The 15,028-nt window shown below is 34.8% G+C and overlaps 1 protein-coding gene across 2 annotated transcripts in view; it reads left to right on the top strand.

Moving 5' to 3' along the window:
* Window positions 1-15,028, top strand: part of ERCC6L2 (excision repair cross-complementation group 6-like 2) — a 115,001-nt gene that overhangs the window by 45,403 nt on the left and 54,570 nt on the right. For both annotated transcript variants that reach the window (XM_012726625.1, XM_012726624.1), the window contains exon 13: window positions 5,305-5,404. In XM_012726625.1, the coding sequence (XP_012582079.1) occupies window positions 5,305-5,404 (100 nt within the window). The remainder of the gene's footprint in view (window positions 1-5,304; window positions 5,405-15,028) is intronic.

Below are 15,028 nucleotides of genomic sequence, written 5' to 3'. Positions count from 1 at the left end.
ACCTGTGGTATAGTAGTGTATGCCCTTTCCTAGTTTGTACCTCCATCAGGAATGGCCACCAGTGTGGCCACAGCTGTCCCCTACCCTTTCACTTCTGCACTACTTTAGCACACAACTACCTGGTGGTAGGGGGGATATATGGGTTATTCATGCACAGGTGGTGAGCTGGTAAGATTCACTTTTAAATATAGTTGATTCTGTTTGTACTTAGGAAGCAGGTTGCCAATATGTCTGTCCCACTTGTTTTTTATGTTTTGATGAGGTTAATTGGCATCCAATGAACTTTACCTGTTTAAAGTGTATAATATGTAAGTTTTGATATATGTATATATCATAAGCCACCATAATCAAGGTAGTGGTCCTATTAATAATTCCAAGAGTTTCTCCTTAGCCCTTCATAATCCACCCTCCCTATGACTTCCCCTGCTTCTACTCATAAAGAGCCACTGATCTGTTCTCTCTCATCATGGATTAGCCTGCATTTTTGAGAGCTTTCTATAAATGAAATCATTCGGAAGCATAATCCAGTCATAAACTTAAGACTGTCATAAAAGTCTGAATTTAGGATGTTTTTAGACAGTGAAATATGTTTGTAATCAAAGTAAACTTGTTATGTATGTAATTTGAAATTTTTTGCAGTTCAAATTTTATATACACATTTTAATTGAATTTTATATACATATTTAAAATTTTTACATACATATTGTTTAATTGAAGTATCATTTTCTTACATTCTTGTTACTCTCCCACTACCAAATCACCCATAGTTTCCCACCATAGTCCATTATGCTGGCCCCATTTTCATGTCTTACCCTCTATCTCCTTCTCCCTTCCTGATGACTCAGATATTTTCAAAAGTTTTTAAGGTTTGTCATTGACTTTTTAGTTGTTCCACATTCCACATTCCACATATAAGTGAAACCCTCTACGATTTATCTTTTTCCTTCTGCCTTATTTCACTAAGCATAATCCCTTCCTACAAAAGGAATGAGTTTATCTTTTTTGATTGCTGAGTAGTATTCTGTTGTGTATATTTATCTTATCTTTTTGATCCACTCATCCATTTGGGGGCATTTATTTTGTTTCCTTATCTTGATGGAACTTATAAATAGAATTGCTGTAAACACAAAAGTTTGGGTTTCCTTTTAAACTAGTGTTTTTTAGTTCTTTGGGTAGATTCCTAGAAGTGAAATCACAGCATTATGGGTGGCAGATTCATTTTCAGCCTTTTGAGGAAAATTCACACTATTTTTCACAGAGGCTGATCTATATTATCACCACAGTGTAAGAAGGTTCCTTTTTCTCCACACCCTTGCCAGTACTTGTTTTTGGTTCTTTTTTTAACATCGGGCTGTTCTCACAGGTATGAGATGGTATCTCATTGTAGTTTTGATTTGTATTTCCCAAATTATAAATGATGATGAACCTTTTTTCTTACTCCTGCTTGCCATTTGTGAATCTTCATTGTAGTAATGCCTATTTAGCTGTTCTGCTTACTTTTTTATTGGGTTATTAATTTTGTTTTGAGTTGTGTGAGCTCTTTTTAGATCTTTGATATCAGTCCCTTATCCCATACATGTGCAAATATATTCTCCCATTCAGTAATGTATCTGCTTGCTTTGATTATTACCTCTTTCCCTGTATAGTAACTTTTTATTATATTAACATCAATTCCACTTATCCCCAATTTCTCATTATTAATGGATACTGACTCTTATCAAATGCTTTGTCAGCATTTGTTGATATGGTCATATTATTTGCACTTTCTTTTTGTGGATGTAGTGAATTACACTCATTTTCAGATGTAGAACCATCTTAAGTGTGCCTGGTATAAATTGTATTTGGCCATGATGTACAATCCTTTTAATGAATTGTCACATTCAGTTTGTTAAGATGTTATTGAAGATTTTTACATCTGTGTTTGTAGAGATTGTTTCATAGTTTTCTTTAATTGTGTCATCTTTGGTTCTGGTATTAGCACAATGTTGGCATAATAAAATGTGTTTGGAAGAAGCCCTTCTTTCTCGATTTTTTGAAAGATTCTAAGCAGGGTAGATATTAGTCCATCTTTAAAAGTTTGGTAGAAATCTAGGGCTCTCCCTGGTGGTACAGTGGGTTAAAGCATCGCATTATGAATCTCTCTGAAGCTACTTCAGCATGAATTAAATCCCCAGTAAGGGAGCTGACCCACATGGCGTGGCAGACCTCTCCTGACCTGCCGGCTGCTCCCCTTAGCAGTGTACCTCAGTATATCTGCCTGTTTTTCTGCTCCCTGTTCTGCCTCTGGTGAATCCTCTCACCCACCACACCTCTGGCCTATACCCCAGTTCTGTATGCATAAATAAATCTTAAAAAAAAAGTTTGGTAGAATTCACTTATAAAACTATCTGGTCTTAGCCTTTGTTTTTTGGGAGAGTTTTGGTTACTTTTTAAATCTTTTTTGTGATTAGTTTGTCAGGTTTTCTATTTCTTCTCTTCAGAGCTCTAAAAATCTGTCCATCTCATATGAGCTCTTCAACTTATTTGCATATAGTTGTTCATAGTAATCTCATGTTATGCCCTGAAGTTTTTCACTGTTTGTTTTCCTTCTCCTGTGTCATTTTTAATACTATTTATTTTCATTTTCTTCCTCTTTGTGAGCCTGGGTAGAGGTTTGTCTGTTTTGTTTATATTTTCAAAGAATGAACTTTTGGTTTCATTGTCTTTTATACTGTCATTTTGATTTCTAATTCATTTATATCTGCTTTGATTTTTAGTTCCTTCTTTCTACTGACTTTGGATTTTGTTTTTTTTCTTTTTTTTTCTTGCTCCTTGAGATGTGAGATAAGATTATTTGGGCTCTTCCTTGATATGAGTTTATATGGCTGTATACTGCCTCTTAATACTACTTTTGCTGTGTCTCATACATTCTAGAAGGTTGTGAGCTCATTTACATTTTACTTTAGTTTTTTTCTTTTTTGTTAATTTCTTCTTTGATTTTCTCATTAACTCAGTGATCTTTCAGTATTGTGTTATTCAGCCTCACAAATTATTTTCTTGTTTTCTTTTTGTAATTTATTTTTAGTTAAGTATCTTTATAGACAAAGACGATACTTGGTATGATATCAGTTTTCATGAATTTTTTAAAAAGATTTATTTACTCATGCATACAGAACTGGGGACAAGCCAGAGGTGTAAGGGCAGTGAGAGGATTCACCAGGGACAGAGTGGGGAGCAGAGCAGGCAGGTCAGTGAAGTACCCTGCTGAGAGTGAGGGAAGCAGTGGGCAGGTCAGGAGAGGTCTGCCATGCCGTGTGGGTCACGTCCCTGGCCAGGAATTGAACTTGTGCTAAAGTGGAGTTAGCTTTGTAGGGCTGTGCTACCAGGGAGAGCTCTAGTCTTTATGAGTTTTATGTTGCTTGTGAATTCACTGTGTGAATTCACATATGTGAATGCCCCATATGCATTCGAGAAAAATGTGTATAGGGAGTTTTTGAGGTACAGTGCCCTATAAATATCTGTTAAACCCATGCAGCCTAGTTTTTTGTTTAGGCCAATTGTGCCCTGATTAATTTTCTGTATTGTTGAACTATTTGTGAGAGTGGTGTGTTGAAGTCTTCAGCCACATATGCATTTTCTCTAATGTGTATTTTCAGATTGGATGGTAGTTTTCTTATGTATTTTGGTGTTCCTTCATTTGTTGGATATATACTGAAGAGTGTTACATGTCTTGTTTTTGTATTATTCCCCTACTTACTTAGTGTTTATCCCTATCTCTTGTTATCTTTTTAAGTTTAATGTCCATTTTACCTTAATTAAGTATGGCTGTCCCTGACTTCCTGGGTTACAATTTGCATATCAAATTGTTTTTCATCCCTTTAGTCTTGGAATTTAGGTATATTCCCTAACGCCATCAGAAGGTGGATACTGTTTCCTAATTCGAATAGATATTCTGTGTCTTTTTATTGGTGAGGTTAGCCCAGTGATACTTAAGAGTGATTATTATATAAGAAAGTCTGCTACTGCCATTTATAAATAGTTTTGTGGCTTTGTTTAATTTCTTGTTCAGTTCTTTGTATTCATCCTTCAATTTGGCTCCTTTTAATATTTCATGGAATGGAGGAGTTAGTGGCTGCAAAATCCCTAAGGTTTTGTTTGTCTAAGAAGGCTCAGTTTCTCCTTCATATTTCGGAGAGAGATTTGCAGAATGGAACATTCTTTGCTGGCAATTTTTATCTTGGAGTATTTTGAATATGTCACTCCATTTTTTCTTGCCCATATTGTATCTACAGAGAAGTCTGAAGTTAGCCTAACGAAGATTTTTTTTTTCCGACTCTTGGAAGTTTCACTACTTTATGTCCTGCTGTAGGTCTTCCTTTGTTTAGGTAGTTAGTGTTCTTTCAGCTTTCTGTAGTTTTGTGTTCAGTTCCTTCTTCAAGTTTGGAAAGTTTTCTTCATTTCTTTAAGTGATTTTTTTTAGTTTTCTTCTCTCTCTTCTGGGATGCCTATGATTCTTATATTTCATTTCATCCTGATGTTAGACATCCTCAAAATGTCACTTCATGTTTTTCCCCTTTAAATATAATCTTTTCTATTTTTATTCTTTTCCCATGTGTGTCTTCAAGAATTAATCTTCCATTTGTTTTATTCTACCTCTTATCTTTCTACAAATTTTCATCTCATTGATTTTTTTACATTCTGCAATTACATTATTTTCTTATTTAATGTTCAAGTTGGGTCTGTTCCTTAACTTTGTTTCTCATAGCATTCATTAGCTTTTCTGTTTTCTTTGTATTTCTTCATTTCTTCAATTTTCTTAATTATGGCATTTTGAATTCTGTATCATATAGGAGGCAATTCTTCATGTGTTTGTAGTTTGGTTCTGGAAACATGTTTTCTCTCTGTGGTGTATTATTGCCCTGAAGTCTTGGCTGGCCATTTGTAATTTTTTCCCTCCATTTTGCTTGCTTACAATTTGTTCTGCCCTAATTGGAATTTTTTAGAGTACGTGAGCCCTTCTTTCCCATATTTACGGATTTTTACCCATATGTTGATGGGCACAGCATCTGGGGCTCATTGGGTTCTTGGGTGATGTTAGCTCTCTCTGGTTTGTCTTAGGGTGTTCTGATACATCCATGGGTAGCTGTGGGGCATGATCAGCAATTGAGCATTAGAGAGCTCACATCAGTGCTCCTCAAGGCATTCTTCCACTCTGCCTTTAATTAAAGTTTTAGTAATTTTCCACTGTCATGTCCAAAAGATATCTCCTGAAGCTAAAATTGTTTCCTTGACATTTGTTTTCTTTTGTCACTTACCTTTTTGCAGAGCATATAGGATTGGACAATGCAGGGATGTCAAAGTGCTTAGGCTGATATCCTTGGGAACTGTGGAAGAGATCATGTACTTACGACAAATATACAAGCAGGTAATTTTGTTTCCCTTTTTCTAACTGAAAATTAAACATTTGTCCTCAAAAATTTGGAATAGATGTGCATCAAAGTATTTTAATTTTATACTAACTACAGCACAAAATTTAATAAAATCATGAAATATACTCTAAAAGAAATGTTCTTATGGGGTATCCCTGGTAGCACAGAGGTTAAAGACAGCACTCTCAAGCTATTGCCAGCCAGACAGCAGGAGTTCAGTCCCCAGCCAGCCAGGAAGCTGACCCACATGGTATAGCAGACCTCTCGTTTCACCTGCTGCTCTGTTCAGCAGTGTATTTCATTCACTATGCCTGTTCTGCTACCACTCTGTCTCTGGTGAATTCTCTCAGCCCCTACAGCTCTGGCCTATACCTCAGTTCTTGTATGCATAAATAAATAAATCTTAAAAAATAAAAGAAAGGTTCTTAAAGTAGTGAATTTTAAACTTTTGTGTACACATATAATAAGGACATCTTTCCATTACTTTGTGTCTTCTATTTCTTATAAAAATCTCTCATAGCATTTTTAGTATAGGCCTTTCACCTTTTTTTAAGTTCATTCCCACCTGTCTAATTATTTTGGTGTAAATGGGGTTGAGTTTTGAATTTTTTTCCTCTTCTAGAACTGTTTGCATATAGGAAAGTAATTGACTCTTGTGTACTGATTTTGTATCCACCACTTTGCTGAATAAGTTTTTTTCATTAAATCTTTTGCATTTTCTGTTAATATTGTTGTGTCATCTTTCAAATGATTCCTTTTATATCTTTTCTTCTCCTAATTGCTCTAGTAAGGACTTTCAATACTATGTTTAATAATAAGGTGAAAGTGCACATTTTTGTCTTGTGTGCTAGATCTTAGTGGAAAAGATTTCATTTTTTTCACTATTGAAAATTATGTTTGCTGTGGCTTTGTCATAAATGGATGTTGGGATATACATTGGGGTATGTTCCATTTGTCATAAATGGATGTGGAACCTTAAAAATGCTATCTCAACATCTATTGATAGGATAGTGTGATTTTTATCTTAACTTTTATTGAAGTGGTAGATTGTGTTGATTGGTTTTTGCTTGCTGAACAATCTTTGTGTCCCTAGGATAAATCCCACTTGGTCATGATATGTATCCTTTGATGCATTGTTGAATTAAGTTTGCCAAGATTTTGTTGAGGATTTTACATCGCTGTTTATCCAGGAAATTAGTCTGTAGGTTTTTGTGTTGTTTGTTCCTAGTTTTTGGTATTAGGTAATGTTGACCCTATAAAACATGTTTGGAAGTGTTCTTTTTCTTAATATTGTTGGTAGTGCTTGAGAAGGATAGATATTAGCTCATCTTTGAAGGCTTAATAGTACTTATTAGTGATGCCATCTGGTCTTGGACTTTTGATTTTAGAGAGACTTTTGATTACGCTATCTCTTCTAGGTTATTCAACTCCTTGGTATACAGTTGGTTATAGTAATTGCATAATCCTTTGAATTTCTACTCTGCCTGTTGTTTACTATTTCCTTCCTTCTACTGGCTTTTGGACTTGTTTGTTCTCCTAATTCTTTAAGTGAAAGATAAGATTGACTATTTTAGCTCTTTTCTTGATGTGGGCTTGTACTGCTATATACTTCCCTCTTAGCACTGCTTTTGCTGTGTCCCATAAGTTCTGGAGGGCTGTGCTCTCATAATCATAGTCATTTGTCACTAGGTATTTTTAAATTTCTACCTTGATTTCCTATAATCCAATAGTGGTGTATTCAACCTCCATCTAACAGAGTTTTTTCCTGATTTATCTGTGATTGATTTCTTGTTTGATACCATTGTTATCAAAGAAGATGCTTCGTGCAATTTCAGTCTTCTTGAATTTGTTGGTACTTGTCTTGTGATCCATTATGTAGTCATTCCTAGATAACATCCCATGTGTCTTTGAGAAGAATATGTACTTAGCTCTTCTGTGTTTGCTGCCCTATAAGTATCTATTAACCCCATATGGTGTAATCCTTTGTTTAAGGCTATGTGTCTTTATTTTCTGTCAGGTTGATGTCCATTTATGAAAGTAGGATATTGAAGTCCCTAGTTACTCATGTAGTTTTTCCAGTGTGTTTTTAGAGTTTATAATAATTGCATATATTATAATACACCTTCATTTGGTGAATATATGTGTGTGTATATATATATATTTTATAAGTGTTATGTGTTATAAGTGTTATAAGTACTAATGTGGTTTTTCCAGTGTGTTTTTAGAGTTTATAACAATTGCATATATTATAATACACCTTCATTTGGTGAATATATGTGTGTGTGTGTGTGTATATATATATATATATTTTTTTTTATAAGTGTTTTGTCTTCCTGATGTATTTTCTTAATCATTGTATGGTATATATCCCTATCTCTTGTTAGCATTTTTAAATATGAATCTATTTTTTCTAAGTATGATTGCCTTCCATTGGGTTCCATTTCCTTGTAAGATGGTTTTCAGGTTTACTCTGAATCTATGTTTATTTTTAGTACTCAGGTGCATTTCCTGGTAACAGTAGAAAGTTGGATTGTGTTTTCTAATCCAACTACTCTCTGCTCTTTGATTAGTGAATTGTATCCATTTAGAGTGATTATTAATATATAAAGGTCTTCTGTTACCATTTTATTCTTAAGTTTGTAACTCAGTCTGTTCCCTTGTTCATTTCTTTTGGATAGTCTTCTCTGATTTATATATAACAGTCATATCAATATTTCCGTGGGGGGAAGAATAGGCAGAGATCTAGTGTTTGTAAACCCCTGTGGCTTCTGTTTGTCTGTGAACACCTTTATTTTTCCCTCATATCTGATGGACAGCCTTCCAGAATAAAGTATTCTTGACTTGCAGAATTTTGATCATGAGTATTCCCTCCTGAGTGTATTTTTTCAGAGAAGTTAGATATAAGCCTTATCAGTGACCCTTTGCAGGCTATCTTCTTCTTTTCCCTAGCCAGCTTCAGTTTTCTTTCTTTGTATTGAATGCTAATAAGTTTCACTACAAGGTGTCTCATTATGTTTAGATAACCTGGTATTCTTTTAACTTCATGGGTGTGTATATTTAATTTCTTCTCCAGTTTGTGCATGTTTTCCTAATTTCTTTAAATAAATTCTCTGTTCCTTTTTCTCTCTTTGTATTCTAAGCCACCCATTAATGCTATGTTGTTTTTCCTCATGCAGTCAGGTAATTCTCTATGTTTTTCTTCATATTATTTTATTTGTATGTCTTTCTTCTTACACCTGGATTCTTTGTGTGTTATCATCTTCAAGGGCACTGATTTGATGTTCCATTTGGTATGTCCAAATTCCATAGCTTTATCTGGAACTTTAATCTCCCATTACTGGTTGGTTTACATTTTGCATATCTATTATTTTCTTATTTAAACCTTCAATTTTTATGTCACTGATCTTTTTTGTGAGCTTTACTCATAAATAAGAATAAATTGGGTAATATTTAATCTTATTTTTCCAAACATTCATTTCTTCTTCTAAGTTTTCTTGTATATCTTTGATCAGCTTTTGTGTGTGTGTGTGTGTGCGTGTGCGTGCTTTCTTTCATTTCCTTTAATTTCTTTAAATTCCTTGAATTTGGACATTGGACTTTATTAATCTGACGGGAATAAAGTTCTTCCATGTCCGTGTAGTTGGGTTCTAGATATTTATTCTCTCTCTCGCTGGTGTTTGTTGCTGCTTATTGTGTTTTTCTGTTTCCTTGTTACTGATTTTCTTTTTTAATATTAAAACTACTTCTACTTTTCCAGTAGATGACATTGTATGTCAGGGAGAAGTAGTCTGTGGGTGGGGGATGGTCCTGAAGGGGTCTGTTGCTAGTGGAAGTAGTGAATATGTATGCAGTTCATGCCAGCATAACTGCAGTTGGCCCTTCTCTCTGGGTTTTAGACTATTATGTAGTCAGCAGACTGAACTTTTGGTATAGCTCTTTTTAGCATCACTTCTTCACTGTATCCATTTGGTCCCCTTATTCTTTTACTCCCAAAGGATCAGGCTTGGATGAGTTGTACCTTTCTGATCCTTTTCCTTCCTTACTGAGAGCCCTCTTCACCTAACTCTCCACCCTACTCTCACGCATAACTCTCATGGTGAGATTCAGCAACAAGCAGTTTAACCCACCCCAGGTGTAGGTATAAACCACACTTTGTCCCTCTCCTCAAGTAATGCATTGAATTTCATCAACATCTTCTCAGTTGTAGTCATTCATGTTTCCTTGGTGATTGAGAGGCACTATGGTTTCTTCCTACATCATGGGTTGCTTTGAGTCCAGTGCCTATCTGGACTTTCTTAGCCTATTCTCCTTGGAGCGAAACAGGGCACTTCCTCTGACTCCATCGTCCCACTAAATTATGTGAATACCTTCAATATTCTTCTAAAATTGCACTCTTTAATAACCTTGGGATATCTATAGCTATTCTACTTATGACTCAAAACAAAGTTTTTTTAGTTTATAATTGCTCGCTTGAGAAGATCTTAAAGAGGTTCAAGTTTAATTACAAATGTTATATTTGAATTGCTCCCTGTACATTCAGTTGGCATCTACGTAAGAGTAAACATCTGCTACATGTGGCACTAGTTAACCTCAGAATGATAGTCTTAAATTTATGCTGTTTTCTTCATTCTAAAAATAGAATGGTACATACGTTCTTTTCTCTAAAAGCATTTAGCCCCATAAGAAACTTTTCATCTTCTGTTCTTTGATATAGCACAATTACTAGAAAAATGTTTTTCAGGAATATTTAACCCATCTCAGGGTTATAATTTCATGTAAGAGCAATTCTTTAGAATACAACCTTAGCCTTATCATAAGTATTTCTTCAATCACATAATTTTTCTCAGTCCCATCACTATATATACCATATATATATATATGTGTTTACATATATAGATATATATACACACACATATCTATATTTCATTTTTTTCTATTCTTTTGACTCATTTATGATCGTTTGTATATTATATAAGGCTATATAATAAAAAGATTTCAGAAAATGAGGGTATTTTTAGTTTTAAAACTTTGTAATATATAGTTGCTTATTAAAATATTTTAAATGTAAGCTACTTAAGGAAGTTCAGCCATACAACTTGATGAGAGTAAATAAAGATAAGATAGCAATCATATGAGAAGGTATTAAATGTGAATTAAAGACTGACTGGAATTTGAACCAAGGATTCTTTTGTAGTACACACTATAACTTCCCTAAGGTTCTCAAATCTCTTGAGGAAAAAACAATCCAAAAAATATGTTTTAAAATGACCATATAAAACATTAGGAAGAAGTAAGGGTCCCTCTCTGTGGCCCACAAATTATAAGAAACCCTGAAAGACAATAAAGGTAATTAGGATAAGGTAGAAGTAGAATACCAAACTAAATTCAAAGAAGACTCTGGAAAAAGGTGGATACAAATTCCAAGGTTAGAATTAGCAGAAAATATAAAAGAAGGTATTCTTGGGGTAGCTGTGGTACCCTCTTTTGTGTATCATTAATGATCTACTAATGCATCTAACCCTTATGATCTTACCCTCATTGTACCAAATTGCAGCCAACAAAAGTGTCTGCCCTCAAGTGGGAGCAAAAAGTAGAAATACTGAAAAGTGAAAAGCAAAATAGAACTGTAAATTTTTGCTGACATTGAGAAGAAAGTCCTTCCCATTGCCTAGATAATTAAATACTAGCTCTTTCCCCACCTAGGTAATTGGTAATAAGTTGAAGGAAGCATAGAGGGTATTGAAGACAGATGGAATACCAAATGAAAACTAATTATTGAAGGGTTAGAAAAAATAAATTCTATGAAAATGGACCTTGATAACTCAAGATTCTAATCTTTGGAACTTATACTTTATATGGAAAAAATGTATAATTGCAGGTATGATTAAATTAAGGATTTTGAGGTAAAGGGCCTACTTTGAATTTTCTAGGTGGCCTAAGCCACAAATGTCCTTGTAAGAAAGGCAGAGGTAGCAGGTATAAGAGTGAGTGCCTGCTGGCTCAGCTACTTGGAGGCTGAGTCAGGAAGTTCACTGAGGCTAGGTCTTCTGAATTATGGTGCACTATGTCACTTTGGTGTCCAACTAAATCCAGGATCAATATGGCAATCTCCTAGGAGACCACTAAGTTGCCTGAGGAGGGGTGAACCAGCCCAGGTTGGAGATAGAGCAGGTCAGAACTCCCATGCCGAGCAGTAGTAAGTCAGAGGGAAATCTGACATGGGCATTGTAGCCATGGATGCAGAAATTGGAGTGATGTGGCCATAGCTAAGGGGTGCTGACAGTTGACAGGATCTAGAAGAGGCAAAGAATGAATTCACCCTTAGAGCCTCTGGATAAAGAATGGAGCCCTAACAACACCCTGATTTTAGTCCAGTCATACTGCTTTCAGACTTCTTTCTTCTGGAACAATAAGAGAATAAATTTCTGTTGTTTTAAGTATAAAATTGATGATAATTTGTTGTAGGAGCCATGGGAACTTAACACAGGTACTCAACAACAACAAAAGAATATCAGAGAGAACAAATGGAATTTTTTTTTTTTTAAAGATTTATTTATTTATTCATATAGAACTAGGGTACAGGCCAGAGATGCAGAGGGTGAGAGGATTCACCAGAGACAGAGTGGGGAGCAGAACAGGCAGATCAACGAAGTACACTGCTGAGGGGAGCAGCGGGCGGGTCAGGAGAGGTCTGCCTCGCCATGTGGTCACCTCCGGGGCAGGCGGGGATCGAACTCATGCGGAAGTGGCTTTAGTTTCTCAGTGCAGTGCTTTAACCCGCTGCGCCACCAGGAAGGGCCGAGAACAAATGGAATTTAAAAAAAAAAGTAATATTTTCAAAAGCTAAGTATGGGAAGAAAAAAAGACTACTAGGGAAAGACTCCATTAGAGAACAAGACAATGATAAAATCTAATAAAAGGTGAATAGCAAAGTACAGTTTCATCTAAAAGGAAGAACTAACTATTTATTAACAGAATAAAAAGACAGAGATAGGACACATGTAAGAAAATTTAGGAGAAATGAAGACCGAATGTGGAATTTCCCATATCATTCTTAGAGTTGCAGAAGTAAATAGAAGAAAGAGAAGGAAAGAAGCATCAAATAAAGGAAGAAGCACGTAAAAAGTAGAAAATAAAAGTCTGTGGATTATATGGGCCCAACTAGTGCTTAACAGAATGAATGTAAATAGATCTTCACTTACCCCATCTTTCTATAATTATAAACCACCAAGGATAAAGTTAAAAAAAAAAAAAACTTTAAAATCTCCAGAGATAAACTTTTATAAAGAGAAATAAAATTATCTACACTAGTACTGGAGTCAGATAGACATCTGACTTCTTGTTAGTGACATTAGATACTTAGAAGCAGTAACTTCAAGGGAAAGTGGATAACTCTCTATTGCTATAAAAGCTGAATATTTTTCTTTAATTTAATTAAATTTTTAATCCATACTGTTCCCACAGAGATTCTAGCCCAGATCACTTCAACAGTGAATTTTATAAAACATTTAATATTCTTTTTGAAAACAGAGGAGGAAGGAATCCTTCTAACTTACTTTAGAAGTGTAAAATGTTGATAACCAAACTTTACAAAGACATCACAAGACTGGAAAGTTACAGTCCACTTATCTCTCATGCATTTAAATATAAGAATCTTTTACAAAGCTTCTTTTAGACATTGGATTGTGTCCCTTTCTATCCCCTCTAAAAACAAGACATTAAAGTCTTAACCCCTGATGACTGTGAATGGTGTGTTACTTGGCAATAGGATCTTTTCAGATGTAATCAATTTAAGATGGGGGCATATTGAACTAGAGTGGGTTCTAATCCAATAACTGATGTTCTTATAAGAGGAACTTTTGGATACAGCTAGACACAAAGGAACAACATCCTGTGATAATGAAGGCAAAGATTGGAGTGATACAGGATTTATAGCACCTACCAGAAGCTAAAAAGAAACAAGGAAGCTTTCTTCCTTACAACTTTCAGCTAGAGTATGGCTGTGGCAATACCTTGATTTCATACTTTTAGCCTCCAGAAATGAGAGGATAAATTTATGTATGTATGTGTGTGTGTGTTTTAAGCCACTTATTATGCCACTGTATTATAACAGCCTTAGAACACTAATAGATCATCTAGGAGAAATATTTGCCACAAACTAGGTAACAAAAAATAATGTGTGATCAGGGATTTCATTGAGGGAAAATATACAAATAGTTAACACATATATGAACAAAAACATTTTACATCTGTTGTGATAATACATAAAGATATTTTATACTTTTTAAAAATCAGTCCATCACTTAGGATTAGCAACTATATCATTTCAGGTTTGGAGCAGCATAAATTTGGTATCCAAAGATTAACCTGTCATAAATAATTTCTTTAGAAATATGTTTGTGTTTAAGGAAGAGTTGCTAGAATAGCCTAGACAGCTCCCTATTAACTTCAAGTATCCCTTGTTAGCATTTTACTGTGCAGGATCTTTTTCTCCCAGCCATTATATTTGAAAGGTCACAAATTTACCACCTCTAAATTATCTATTGTATTCTCCCACACAAGGACTCTCTGCTATTTGTATGTACATTCCAAGAAAAGCTGTATTCATCAAAAAACATTGAATTTCATGTATTATTATGTAACTTGCTTTCTTCTCCCTCCTCCCTCCCCCAGACTCTTATTTTAAAAGTACAGTTAACAAATGAGGAATATGTCATACAAAATGATCACATTGATACATACACTTATAATCCATGAAATTCAGATTTTTCCTATTTTCTGGCAGTATCTTCATTTTTCTTTCTAGTTCAGCATCCCATAGAGAATCGTTACATTTCTTTATGTGTCTCTAGTTTTCTTTATCCTGAGTTACTTAAATGTTCTTTGTCTTTCATGACCTTGACAGTAGGTTCTTTCTCAACATTGATTCGTTTGATATTTCCTCCATATCAAGTAGCTAAGCAGCTTTGGCAAAGGTTGCACAGACATGATGCAGTGCTATCTGATATGATCTGTCTGACCTTTGTTAATATTAACTGATCACTGTTCACGTTTATATTCACCAACATTTTTCACTGTGAAGTGGCCTAGTTTTAATTGATATGTAGGTACTGTACAGCTATGTCAATATCCTATTCCTCATCAATCTATACTCTAGCCTTAATCTTACTTTTTTGCAAAGCATTACCATAGTATGCTAAATAATGGTCCTTTAAAGATGTCCACATCTTTCTCCGGTTGGGCCCCGTGTAATTAGAAGGAACCTCTTATGGGTGTATGGAGACATGCGAGTCAGAGAAATCGGAGATTAAGTGAGAGCAGAAGCAGATGGTCATGGAGTGATACAAAGATGCTGAACTACTGGCCTAGCAGACAAAGGATGGAATTATTAATATGAACTCCTTAATGTAATGAACATTCCTTCTTTTCTCTTTACTTCTTGCATATATTGTATATTATTGTGAGGATGAATAAGCATTGTGAGCCTTATATGGGTTTTCCTTAAGGTAGAAACTAAGCTACATCTTTCCCACAACTCTTTAACCTTTTTTTTTTTTTTTTTTAATCCTAAGTTTTTTTTTATCTGCTTTCACTTTTACTGGAACCATTTTGTAAAATTT

This window comes from Condylura cristata, unplaced genomic scaffold (assembly GCF_000260355.1).
Source record: "Condylura cristata isolate star-nosed mole 26May11 unplaced genomic scaffold, ConCri1.0 scaffold00017, whole genome shotgun sequence".
Lineage (NCBI taxonomy): Eukaryota > Metazoa > Chordata > Mammalia > Eulipotyphla > Talpidae > Condylura > Condylura cristata.
This window is presented reverse-complemented; position numbering and strand designations above follow the sequence as displayed.